The sequence below is a fragment of the Coregonus clupeaformis genome, chromosome 1 (assembly GCF_020615455.1).
Source record: "Coregonus clupeaformis isolate EN_2021a chromosome 1, ASM2061545v1, whole genome shotgun sequence".
NCBI lineage: Eukaryota > Metazoa > Chordata > Actinopteri > Salmoniformes > Salmonidae > Coregonus > Coregonus clupeaformis.
In genome coordinates, this window is record NC_059192.1 from 55,049,606 (window position 1) to 55,063,128 (window position 13,523).

Here is a 13,523-nt window from a genome sequence, read left to right on the forward strand (position 1 = left end):
CACAGACAAACTTCCAGGTGTTGCAAGACTGGTTCAAATCCTTAAGAGTCTATTGACTCACCCGTGCGTCAATCTAAGTAACATAATAAAAAAATCCCCATAAAAATCAGTCAGTTTAAGCTGGATATATCTGTTTTTTTGCAGTGTTTGCCAGACCATGAGACGTCCCGAAAATTGTGTCCAAACAGTTTGGCCTACAAAACTAATATGACCACTCTATGGAAAGATGAGACTCTCACAAACACAATGGTGTTCTCCGTTTTGCTCTACTTACCCCACAAATCCATGCCTTTTTATGGCCAGTGGCCATTGTGCCCTTCTCCCTGAGTGCTGCTCGCTCCATCACGTGATTGGGTCTTTCTCACAGGCTACAAGTGAAGACAGATACATCGGGGACATAATTACACGCATCCTTATCCAATTCAGAGGTGCATATTGAAGATATTGGAAGAACTGTCCACATTTACTTTTCGTAAACCAACAGGATTAGTAGGCCTAACGAACAGCAAAAACACTAGCCTATGTCAATCTACTATCCCCCATAGTATAAAGGTCGACCTATTCTATTCTGTGCGATAAATAAATATTCCAAACATAGTCTGGGACAGTTGTGGGATGCGATAGATCCCAAATTAATACAACCACTAGCATCAAAAAACCTTTTTTACGCAATGTGGCTGACGGAACAGATCAGAACGTTTAGCTTAAAATGTTGATAAACTATTAGGCTATTTCTTCACATTATAAGCGCAGCAATGTGAACATGGTAGTAGGCTATAAGTGTGAATGTTCCATTAGCGGAAAACACCATTATCAAAAGTGACCGCAAATGCAATTATGCATGTAATGCTTTTATTATAAAGGTGCATTTTTATGGTGAAAATTCTTCCCCAAACTTGAAACTCACGCGCTGCTAATGTATGGCAGTTCGGCTCTACACCCCTTGTAAAGCAGATGAATGTGCTTAATTTTAAGAAGTTATTTGGCCACTTTTGTTTGTGATACAAACCTTATTAAAACGTAAATGCCAATGGGCTAGGCTACATGAGGTGTGCGACTATGATTGGAAAAAGTTGCAAAAAAAGGCATTTTCTTATGCTGGGCACCATTCACAAGTGATAATATATAATTCACAAGTGATAGGCTAATATTGTCACCCATCAGACTATTCTTGATTTAATCTTTACATATACAAAGTAATATATGTGTGAAATTTGTTTTGATTTAGAATGGACTATTATCATACACCTGTATCGAAACAGGGGCAGCTGTAAAAAACACATGTCATCTATGCACTTAAATAGCGAATGGAGGATGCTTTTCATACCAGCCAAGTAGGCTATACTCCTGTTGTAAATATAAGCAATGTGCTTAGTATTAGGAACGTTGAAAAATAAATGTAGTAGGCCTAGCCTATAGAAAGCTGATCCTCCTCTTTTCAGTAGAGGCCATCACTCTGTTTTCTCGCGCAATTGCATAGCCTATTGAAATGTTATGCAACAGGAGCTCATGGGCTCTCATGAAGTGTTTGATTAGATTTTAAAAACATTTGCATTGATGTCAGAGTGATTTAGAGGGACATCAGAGTGCTGAGTACCAGGCAGTTAGCAAGTTTGGTAGCCTACTAATGACCATCAGCAGCATCAGAGCTTGGAGAAGCCTAATTACAGTGACTAAACGGTCATGTGGAATTTGACTGCCTTCATGACTCGTGACCGCCAGTGTGGCGGTAATACGGTCACTGCAACAGCCCTAATAGTTAGTCAAGATAACATGTAAACAGCCTAACCAGCTCTGCTACGGCAAGTAAAATGGTCAGAGTGAGGTGTTCGCTCATTTGTGACCTGTTGACCATGGGAAAACTACTGCTTGCTATTGCACAGTGACCTTTTGGCCTTCAAGAAGGCAGATGTTCCCATACGTTTTTGTAAAAACGGTCCCACTCATTAAGTCAATGTGATTGGTTGATTCCACTGTCACTCCAAACTTTTGCCCTAATACAGTTGAATGGCAGATGCCCTTATCTAGCTTATCATGGCTTAGCCAATGGCTGACTAAGCTAGCTAGATTTATCTCCCCAGAGACCAGCAATGAAAAATCCTGATTGGATCTTTTTTCTCTTCAGTGTTAACCCTTTCCATTCCAAAAAAAAAAAAAACTGAAGAGATTAAATCAGAACATCATCAAATATATATATATATATATATATATATATGTGTATCATTATTATTATAATATTATTATTATAATCATTATTTTATAAATCCTTAGCCCTTCTTTGAGGCGTAGAATGCCAATTGTCCCCCATTGTGTTTGGGTTAGTAATAATTTGTAGAGTGGCTCTATTTTTCCTCAGCATGCATTTTTTTCACTATTCTGAATGTCTAAAGGATCCATATGTTGTTCTGAAATATGAACACAGAAATACTGGACATTTTGAACTCTTATTATGGTGGTGATTTGACAAAATTACAATCATGGTCTTGAATTAGACTCGCATTTTTCTGGTCTTGGTCTTGAATCGGTCTCACTTTAAATACTTATATAAATGTGATATAATGTAACAACATGTGGAAAAAGTCAAGGGGTCTGAATACTTTCCGAATGCACTGTATAATCAATTACTCTCAAGGAATAGGATATATAACTTTTCCATTATATAAAATTACATCATCACTTACACATCGCTTGCTTGCCACAACGGGAACTAGCCACAACTGAACATGAGGGCCAATGTTGATTGGCAGGCAGGTGGAGGCGGGATCAGATCGGCACAACCAACAGGTTGTGGGGTGAGCCCAACATGCACACCCAACATCCACACCACATGAACACCAGAGTGTTTTTCACTGTCTTGGTGCACACGCTGCATGTGCTCAAGAGCAATTACGTGATGATATTGTACACAATTGTGCACCATTTTCAGGGACCCTTTTTGACTCTTGGGCACTGCTTTCATAACTACTAGCTAAAAGGTATACAAAACTACTAGCTAAAAAGTATACAGAAAATCTCTTTAACTGTATGGAGAATAGTTTGTGTAGGAGAGTAGGTAGAGAGGGAAATTAATAAATGAGGTTAGTGGTTTGATATGCTGCTTTTCATGAAAGTCCTGAATCCTGCCTTTTATTGAATTTGGAGGCATTACATCTTTCAGGATGTCATAATGCCCGGTCGGAGTAGATAAACACGAGGAGAGTCAAAGATCAAAGGTACATGTCAAATAATAGGGTCACAATTCTTGGTTGTTTGAAAACCATAACTTTTTTGGACATTTACTTTTTGACAGAAACCAGAAGGTGGAGACAAAGAGTAGATATTGAATTGATACTGGAGTTAGAACACAGCGATATACAGCCAGTACATAGACCATGTGCATATCAAGTGATATGGGATAAGAACATCATGAAAACCACAGAATGACAATTGTCCTCAGAGGCAGGATATGATAAGTGTTTGTTCAGTCATAGGAACTGGCTGGAATAGTGAGATTCTTCTAACTCCTCCTTCTCCCTACCTCTAAATAGATTATTCTATTCTTTTACAGGCAGCTGGATGGAAAAGCAGACGGCCACACCAGAAACCATAACAGAACTTCATGCCTTTCTACACAGAGAACATTGCACCCTTCTTCACAGCCTGCCTGTATCTCATATCATGTGATAAATACATCTAAAGGTGAGAGTACACCCACATCATGGTGACTTTTGAAAAGCATGTGAGGGGGCATTTGATCTATATGTACAGGAAATTTGTAATCATTCAACATAAATACAATAAGAAACATAAAACTCGTAAAAGCTGAATTTTGGATAAGTCATTCATCCTTCAAATTCTAGGGCTAAATTATTTAAATGTGGATTCCTTCTGGCTCTGCAACAAGGCTTTGTACATGCCAACCATAATCCATATCCCTCAATGTAAGTTGTTCAAATTAGCTATGTGGCCTGTTGTGATTATTTTCCGGTTTTTGACACGGTGTGGATGGCTTTGATCCACTCCTTCCTCTCCTCGGCTGTAGTCGCTTGGAAGAAATAGTGCGTCTCATCTGAAGTGATGATCTCAAAAAGATTCCCATCAACATCATACCTCTTGGCTGAGCCAAGAAACAATGAAGAAGAAAAAATGTTTGTCAAACAAGTTAAACGGGAATTGCTAATAGTAAACAGTACACTTCATAGTCCGAGGCCTAGATTCAATCAGACCGGGATAGCAGACACCCGCATAGTGGATGTTTTGGCGGTGTCAGAGGTGGAACTGGGTTGGAGCAGTCAAATCAGTGAGCAGCTGCTCTTGTGATAATGGTCACGAAGCCACACCCACCCCATTCACGAAGTTCAGAATGAGAACGTGTAGGCCATACAGAACTAATTACGCTCAAATTGAAAAATCATTAAACAAAATAATGAGGATTTCTACAATCCTAATCAAGGTGTAGATTATATGTCACATTCCAGTGTTTTCAAACTTGTAAACAAGGCTGCATGGGATTTCTGTTAATGCAACTCCGTGCAGCCAATGCCAATGTCAGCTTTAGGTATAATGCCTGGAGCCACTTGTGGATTTGACAGCTCTAACTCAGCTCCACCTCTGACACTGCCAAAACAACCACAATGCAGACATTGGCTAAAGCAGATCTGATTGAATCGAGCACAAAGTCACAGTGAGTACAGTTACATGCATACAATAATGCGATTATTGTGGGAGATTGTGTTCGGACATATAAAGTTTGTATGTGAAAACTACTTCTAAGATGCATACATTCAGTTGTTCCGAACTCACTTCACTCATGCTAAAGAGGAAGGCTCGCTTGGAAGATCAAATACACCACTGGAACACCGATTAAAGTGTTTACATGTACTAATAGTTTGAGATATAAAAAAAACAGGTGTTTTAATCGGCATATGCTTACTTCAATTTTGACCTTACGCCGATTAAGATAAGCAAAGTAAAGTGTTTACATGACTATTGCATGATCTGCCTACTGCCATAATCAGTGTAATATCGAATTATTACTGTGCACGTAAACATACTCAGTGAGTCAGTGTGGGACTTGGATCGGTGTATGTCCCCCCCCAGTAATTAACTGACCATCAGGAACAAACTCCACCGCTGTGATCACAGACCCTCGCAGGTGGATAGAGCCCAGAGGGTACTCATCACCCTACAGAGAGAGAGAGGGTGGGGAAGGAGAGAGAGGGTGGAGAAGGGAGAGAAAGAGGGATTGATGGCAAAGGGAGTGAGAGAAAAAATAACAGATTAGCTAGAGAGACAAAGACAGGAGGGAGATGAATGAAAGACATTAGCCAAGAGCGAGGGAAAGATTGAGAAAGACACATTTTTCATGTTATGTTCTTGAAAAATTATATTGAAATTGAAAATAATTTTGTGTCAGGTTCCAATCTGCTCTAATCCCTTACCTTGGTGGGGTCGTAATAGTGAATATAAGCAGGATCATCCCGGAGGATGAACTTCCGCACGCTCCAGTTTTTCCTCCGATGACCCTGGGGTGAAAAAAAAGAGAGCATGAAAACAAAGCCTCATGGACACTTCTGTTTCTGATTACTACCAGTTGTGAAAACAGCACCGACCACAGATACGTTGCTTTGTGTGAGGAACTTTCACTTCCTCCTTCATCGCAAACATCCTTTTTATAGACTATCTATCACTTTACACAACTTCTGCCTGCAGATTGCCCCTTTAAGTATGGAATAAAGCATAATTCAGAACATCCCAACATATCAGATCAGGTAATAATCACAATAGTTATTCCATAGATATCCACTCAATGAGTGTTTACACAGTGTTTCCAGTCTAACCTGTTTGAGTAAGCAGCCCTGTTTTATGATGTTACCCCTGAACTCCTCCTTCACAATCACATCTTCATCACTGGAGTAGCCTTCACAGAAGAACCCACTGTCTGCCTGCAACACACCATACAAGGTAAAGAATCATTTGGATACAGGATTATCTCATCTCATCATATCATACTCACTTATAATACATTATAGCTTGTATGTATGTTTCTAACAACAGAAGTGTTCAAACATTTCCCAGTCTGTGTGGTCTTCTAGCAAAGGACCACCATATCTCCATATCTTCTAGCATATATGGAAGAATATATTGAGACTAGCAGCTACATTACCAACAACAACAATCAACCCATCCACTCACAAAGTAGTAGAGTGCATCCGGGTCATCGAGGACGGCAGACTCTGCCCCTCCCTCGACCGCCTCTTTGGACACGTCCCCTGCGGGCTGCAGGAAACCTTCATTCAGGACTCCTGTAGCCAACATCAAAGCCTCAGGTCTGTTCCTGGCCTTGTCCTTAGAGATCAGCCAGTCCACCACCGTACCACCTGCAGAGACAGGAATAAAGAAGATAATCAAAAGTGGTATGATCTATCTCAATGAGACTCAATGAGACTCAATGACTCAAAACTACTCTCTTGAGTATGACCTGGATAAATACAAGTTAAATAAAATCCACTGTCACCTAAATCCTAATACATTTATGTGCTACTGTACCTGTGAAGCAGTGATTGTAGACTCTCTTCTGCTTCTCCAGCTTCAGCTCTTTGACACCATCCTCCTGGTCTCTCATTAGAATGTAAAGCTCACTGAGAAATGGCAGACAACAAAGTAGACAAGACTTTGAAAGTTATCAAATGACTTACAGTACGGGTCAGAATGAGAAGTTGTGTCCAAACTTTTGACTCTTAGTGTATACAGTGTGGGGAAAAAGTATTTGATCCCCTGCTGATTTTGTACGTTTGCCCACTGACAAAGAAATGATCAGTCTATAATTTTAATGGTAGGTTTATTTGAACAGTGAGAAACCAAAATAACAACAAAAAAATCCAGAGAAATGCATGTCAAAAATGTTATAAATTTATTTGCATTTTAACAAGGGAAATAATTATTTGACCCCCTCTCAATCAGAAAGATTTCTGGCTCCCAGGTGTCTTTTATACAGGTAACGAGCTGAGATTAGGAGCACACTCTTAAAGGGAGTGCTCCTAATCTCAGCTTGTTACTTGTATAAAAGACACCTGTCCACAGAAGCAATCAATCAATCAGATTCCAAACTCTCCACCATGGCCAAGACCAAAGAGCTCTCCAAGGATGTCAGGGACAAGATTGTAGACCTACACAAGGCTGGAATGGGCTACAAGACCATCGCCAAGCAGCTTGGTGAGAAGGTGACAACAGTTGGTGCGATTATACGCAAATGGAAGAAACACAAAATAACTGTCAATCTCCCTCTGCCTGGGGCTCCATGCAAGATCTCACCTCATGGAGTTGCAATGATCATGAGAACGGTGAGGAATCAGCCCAGAACTACATGGGAGGATATTGTCATTGATCTCAAGGCAGCTGGGACCATAGTCACCAAGAAAACAATTGGTAACACACTACGCCGTGAAGGACTGAAATCCTGCAGCGCCCGCAAGGTCCCCCTGCTCAAGAAAGCAAATATACAGGCCCGTCTGAAGTTTGCCAATGAACATCTGAATGATTCAGAGGAGGACTGAGTGAAAGTGTTGTGGTCAGATGAGACCAAAATGGAGCTCTTTGGCATCAACTCAACTCGCCGTGTTTGGAGGAGGAGGAATGCTGCCTATGACCCCAAGAACACCATCCCCACCGTCAAACATGGAGGTGGAAACATTATGCTTTGGGGGTGTTTTTCTGCTAAGGGGACAGGACAACTTCACTACATCAAAGGGATGATGGACGGGGCCATGTACCGTCAAATCTTGGGTGAGAACCTCCTTCCCTCAGCCAGGGCATTGAAAATGGGTTGTGGATGGGTATTCCAGCATGACAATGACCCAAAACACACGGCCAAGGCAACAAAGGAGTGGCTCAAGAAGAAGCACATTAATATCCTGGAGTGGCCTAGCCAGTCTCCAGACATTTTACATTTACATTTTAGTCATTTAGCAGACGCTTTTATCCAGAGCGACTTACAGTTAGTTAGTGCATACATTATTTATTTGTTCATACCCCCTGTGGGAATCGAACCCACAACCCTGGCGTTGCAAACGCCATGCTCTATCAACTGAGCTACATCCCTGCCGGCCATTCCCTCCCCTACCCTGGACGACGCTGGGCCAATTGTACGCCGCCCCATGGGGTCTCCCAGTCACGGCCAGCTACGACAGAGCCTGGATTCGAACCAGGATCTCTAGTGGCACAGCTAGCACTGCGATGCAGTGCCTTAGACCACTGCGCCACTCGGCAGACCTTAATCCCATAGAAAATCTGTGGAGGGAGCTGAAGGTTCGAGTTGCCAAACGTCAGCCTCGAAACCTTAATGACTTGGAGAAGATCTGAAAAGAGGAGTGGAACAAATCCCTCCTGAGATGTGTGCAAACCTGGTGGCCAACTACAAGAAACGTCTGACCTCTGTGATTGCCAACAAGGGTTTTGCCACCAAGTACTAAGTCAGGTTTTGCAGAGGGGTCAAATACTTATTTCCCTCATAAAAATGCAAATCAATTTATAACATATTTGACATGCGTTTTTCTGGATTTTTGTTGTTGTTATTCTGTCTCTCACTGTTCAAATAAACCTACCATTAAAATTATAGACTGATAATTTCTTTGTCAGCGGGCAAACGTACAAAATCAGAAGGGGATCAAATAATGAATTCCCTCACTGTATGATTATAGTTCCGAAGACCTATAGATAGCTCCTGTAAGAGTAGTTGTGGATTATAAAAAAAAAAAAATGATTATAGGTGGCTTGTATGTCAGGTCATAGGTCCTGCTTGAGGTTGACTGTATCAGGGAGGCGAATGGACCTCCTTGTGGACTTCCTGGTGAACTTTCTGTCCCCCTGCAAACAGGTGATGGCCCTCTTGATGTCTTTCACCCAGTACTCTCTCTCCTCCAGGTGGGTGGCCTGGAAGTAATGGTCCTGGTTCTTGGCCGTTCTCAGCTTAAAAACCAACTGCAAGAGAATGGCAATGTTGCTTTACGTTGGGGGGGGGGGTCACTACAGTATTGATAGACACTTGCACTCCTATTTAGCAGTGAAAGGTGATGTGACTGTACCGTTCTCTTGCTGAAGTCCTGACAGGGGCTGGTCAGAACAGCTCCCTTCAGTGGGATCATTCCTTTGGGAGCGCTGTCTGTCTTTCTCTTGAAGAACTCCACCCCATCTTCAGACAACACCACCCATACCACCTTCCATGTGTTCAGCACTGTGCCCTGAAGAATAAAGGAGGAAATGTACATGTTGATGGAATTTGTAATCACATTGTAATTGCGTAGTCATTGAGTTGAGCTGTTTTTGTTATTACACAAGTTAATCTGTCCCTATACCACAGATATTCCACAACCGCTCAACTCTGTTACTACAATACAAATACAATGCAATTAGAACCATTTTAAAGTAGATTACATTGTTATTAGATAGGTATAAGAGAAACATCATGTGAAGTGTTACCAAATTGACTTTCCTCCATATTGGCTTGCCTGGATGCTGGGCATGAAATGTATATAGCTAACATTAATAATGTATTAAGTATTTTAATGTGTTGCTTAATCAATCCTTACAAATAGGGAATATATTCAAGAGCAAAAAAAAAGGAAATACAAAAAGAAAACATTCACATTGGAAATCATCAATCCAATACTCAGTTTTGTGAAATGTTCTTGTTTCATCTTCCTTTAACTTTGTTGATAACGGTTCACCATAGAGAGTAATGATGCAAAGCTATCACAGGCACTACCTATAGCTCTACTAATATGATCCAATGATACTGAACAACTGATAATGATTGGAATGCATAAGAATAGCACAGGCAAATGTGTATATGCAAAGAACAGTATAGTATGTGACATGACATAATCATCTTCTATTCAATAGATTAAATTATATAGATTAAGATTAATCCAGTGAGGTCATGGGTTATCTATCTTCATCTAACGCCAGACTAAGAGTCAGTCCGTTGTGACGGGACCCATCCTCTGAGTTAGTCATTTGTCAGGCCATGAGAAATACAAAGTGTGAAGACTATTTTCAGATAATGTGGTTTGTGGGGGAAACAGTTTGCTGCTAATTTCTCTCTAAACTGAGCTACTTTACATAAATACTACAGTACTTACTATAGAATTATGTAGTAAACTGTAGTGTACTGTAGAAAACTATACTACACACTGTAGTATTCCTCAATCATGTGTAGTACTTAATATAGAATTTTGTAGTATACTGTAGAATACTATAGTAAATACTACAGTATTATCCACAAAAAAACACTGTAGTAATACTACAAAAATGTCCGCAAAAACACTACATTCCACAAAAACATTACATTTTTTAACTATGGTAAATACTACAGTATTTAATTTTCATATATTCTGACCATTCCCCTCACCCATATCCGGATTTGTGCCACCCGTATGTGAGAAACCAACATGCCATGTATATACCATATTGTGTTCCCTATGGTTATAGACAAGGGCAGAAGTGCTGAACTCTCCGTTCAGAACCCAGTTCGCCCTACCTACACGTTATGACATAATTGTTCTTTTAGTATTTCTCCAGTAGGTTTCCTCAAGGAGAAAGCCCCCGACTTCTATGTAAAAGATAATAAAACAAAAACACTTTAGTAAATACTACAGTAATGTCCCCAAAAACACTACAGTAAATACTACAGTATACTACAGTCTGCAAAAACACTACAGTAAATATTTAGAGCACTTGACTGACAACTTAAAATGTAAAAAGTCAAACATAGTGCCAGCTGACTTGATGTTACCAGCTCTTGTCAGCGTCTCCATCGATGGATCTTGTCCCTAACGTTCTCAAATGTGAGATAATCTATTGTCTAATAACTAAGCTGTCCACAGCACATCTACAGTATAAAATTATGGCCCTAATTAAACACAAATACCTATAGTAATCACGTTTTTTTGACAGGAACAATTTTTCCTCTATCACCCTTACCTTTTTGACCATGTATCCTTCTTTGATCTGTTTTGGCTCCATGTCCTCTGGCTGCTGGTGTCTATATCTGAGTGACTGATTAAGACACAGTCAGTCTCTTTTTCTATAGTAGTTTTAGGAGGAACACCCATCACCCTCACATACGACCTCCAGTATTGTGTGCTTCTGCTAGAGATAGGGGGAAGTTGAGTGGGGTGTGTCACAATATTGGCGGCTTGCATGGCTTCCTCTTCCTACTCAGTGGCAGTAAAAAAAGGAGGGCCACAGCTCATTCTCTCTTTGTTTGGACTTGGTCAAAGAGAGGATGCCTGTGTAACTGTTTGATACTGAACCTTGGTTGTCGTCAGGGGTTGGAACCGAAATAATTTCCAATAGTTTTGTTCTCAACAGAACCATTATGTTTTTTGTTCCGTTCCACTGTTCCGACCAGCAAAATAAAGTTCTGAACTGGTTCAAACCCCCAAAAAGTAACGGTTTATATCGCTCCTTTCTGTTCCTTTTTAAACCTCTTAAACCATCTTTTATATTTAGCTCAACATTAAATTACTTCACCAATGCATAGAGCAGCTTGCTATGGAGCGGGCAAGCTATGTACATGCATTGGACAGACAAGTGTAGTGTTGGGTGCGATATGCTGGTTGACTTTTTCTGTCATGGCAACAAAAGAGGCTGTTCCGAATAAGCGGAATCATTTTTTACTGAAACAGCAGTCCAATCTCACGGTATGGTGGACCAGGAGTTTTCTTTAGGAATGTAGTGAAGTAAGAGTAAAAGTTGGCAAAAATATAAATAGTAAAGTAAAGTACAGATACCTAAAAAAAAAAACTTAAGTAGTACTTTACACCACTGGATTTCATGCTGAATTCAAGTTAGTTGACAACTCAACCAAATGTAAATCAAAACTAGACGTTGAAATGATGTAAGTGGTATGACACTCATCTGAATAATTATGTAACCCTACCATTTCATTCTCTCTGCTTCAATGCTTTTCAAAGTTTGATGTTGTTATCTTGGCAGGATGTGGTTTCACTTTACCCCTTACTCCATATTATCAAGTGTTGCCTCTATGCCTGTGGTCTCAGTGGAATGTACTGTATCTGTTGTAACTCTTCCTGCAGAAGTATAGACCTTTTGGCCACACTAGCTAGGCTTCCATCCAATTGGAGACAGATTTTCATGTGAATATTCTAAAAACTGCATAAATAAAATATGCGCATTTACCAACCAGTGGTGTGTTTCCACGAAATGGACATGTTGCCGAAAAAATCAGTGCTTGATGATGTAGTGCACACATACTTTTTAGCTAAAGTTTTCATGTAACTGAAAAAAAATCTAAAGTTCAATGTGTTTCCATGGCATTTTTAACTCTACCGATAGTTTTGTCACAAAAACTGTTGCATTAAATAGCAAATGTGCCTACACTGGACTTGGCACTTGCGCTCTAGCCAACAGCTCACAGATACAGTGCGGGTAGGCTAGACTACATGATGACATGATTATCGATAAGAGCGAGAATATTTGTATTTGTCAAAAGGCAGTAAAGCGTCAATCATCACATCACCAGAATCAGACCCTCTATATGTATTGGAAAGGAGCATCAAGATCACCGTGCACTTTCACCACCCTGTGAAGTTTATCATAAATTATTTAATCTGTAGCTGAATAAACTGCATGGTTTCCCGAGTTGTAGTGGGAGGACTTGATTTTTTAAAATACGGTATGACTTTACTCGCATGAAAACTGTGAATGGAAACGTGGTTTGTGAATAACTTAAATTTAACCACAGGACACAGACAAGGGTATTCACTCTCTCCAAAATGTGTTGCTTTTCCATGACAATGTTAACAAAAATCTGAGGAAAGTACATCTATCAGAGTTCCAATAAGCTCTTAGTCAACTGAAATGTGTGATGTGGTAGAATTTCCTCTAGAGGACCACATAAACACAAAAAGGCAAATCTTTGCCAAGCACTGACTGCATTATACACTGCTCAAAAAAATAAAGGGAACACTTAAACAACACAATGTAACTTCTGTGAAATCAAACTGTCCACTTAGGAAGCAACACTGATTGACAATACATTTCACATGCTGTTGTGCAAATGGAATAGACAACAGGTGGAAATTATAGGCAATTAGCAAGACACCCCCAATAAAGGACTGGTTTTGCAGTTGGTGACCACAGACCACTTCTCAGTTCCTATGCTTCCTGATTGATGTTTTGGTCACTTTTGAATGCTGGCGGTGCTTTCACTCTAGTGGTAGCATGAGACGGAGTCTACAACCCACACAAGTGGCTCAGGTAATGCTGCTCATCCAGGATGGCACATCAATGCGAGCTGTGGCAAGAAGGTTTGCTGTGTCTGTCAGCGTAGTGTCCAGAGCATGGAGGCGCTACCAGGAGACAGGCCAGTACATCAGGAGACGTGGAGGAGGCCGTAGGAGGGCAACAACCCAGCAGCAGGACTGCTACCTCCGCCTTTGTGCAAGGAGGAGCAAGAGGAGCACTGCCAGAGCCCTGCAAAATGACCTCCAGCAGGCCACAAATGTGCATGTGTCTGCTCA

At 40.6% G+C, this 13,523-nt stretch overlaps 1 protein-coding gene and 1 non-coding gene across 3 annotated transcripts; one reads left to right on the forward strand and one right to left on the reverse strand.

Annotated features, from left to right (window-relative positions):
• Positions 1-3,110: 3,110 nt before the first annotated feature.
• Positions 3,111-11,132, reverse strand: LOC121570861 (pleckstrin). Of its 2 annotated transcripts, none has more exons than XM_041882212.1 (9): positions 10,960-11,131; positions 9,063-9,218; positions 8,777-8,958; positions 6,529-6,620; positions 6,175-6,359; positions 5,820-5,924; positions 5,421-5,504; positions 5,092-5,164; positions 3,111-4,096 (listed from the first exon to the last, which is right to left on the reverse strand). In XM_041882212.1, exons 1-9 carry the CDS (start codon positions 10,999-11,001, stop codon positions 3,957-3,959), a joined length of 1,059 nt encoding a protein of 352 aa, XP_041738146.1. In that variant the 5' UTR covers positions 11,002-11,131; the 3' UTR covers positions 3,111-3,956. The 2 variants fall into 2 exon arrangements, with proteins under 2 accessions (XP_041738146.1, XP_041738147.1); XM_041882213.1 differs by having other exon boundaries at positions 4,008-4,096; positions 5,034-5,164; positions 10,960-11,132.
• LOC121585112 lies at positions 10,527-10,583 on the forward strand. The gene has a single exon (XR_006003795.1). It is a non-coding gene; the product is annotated as a U7 small nuclear RNA (small nuclear RNA).
• Positions 11,133-13,523: the final 2,391 nt, after the last annotated feature.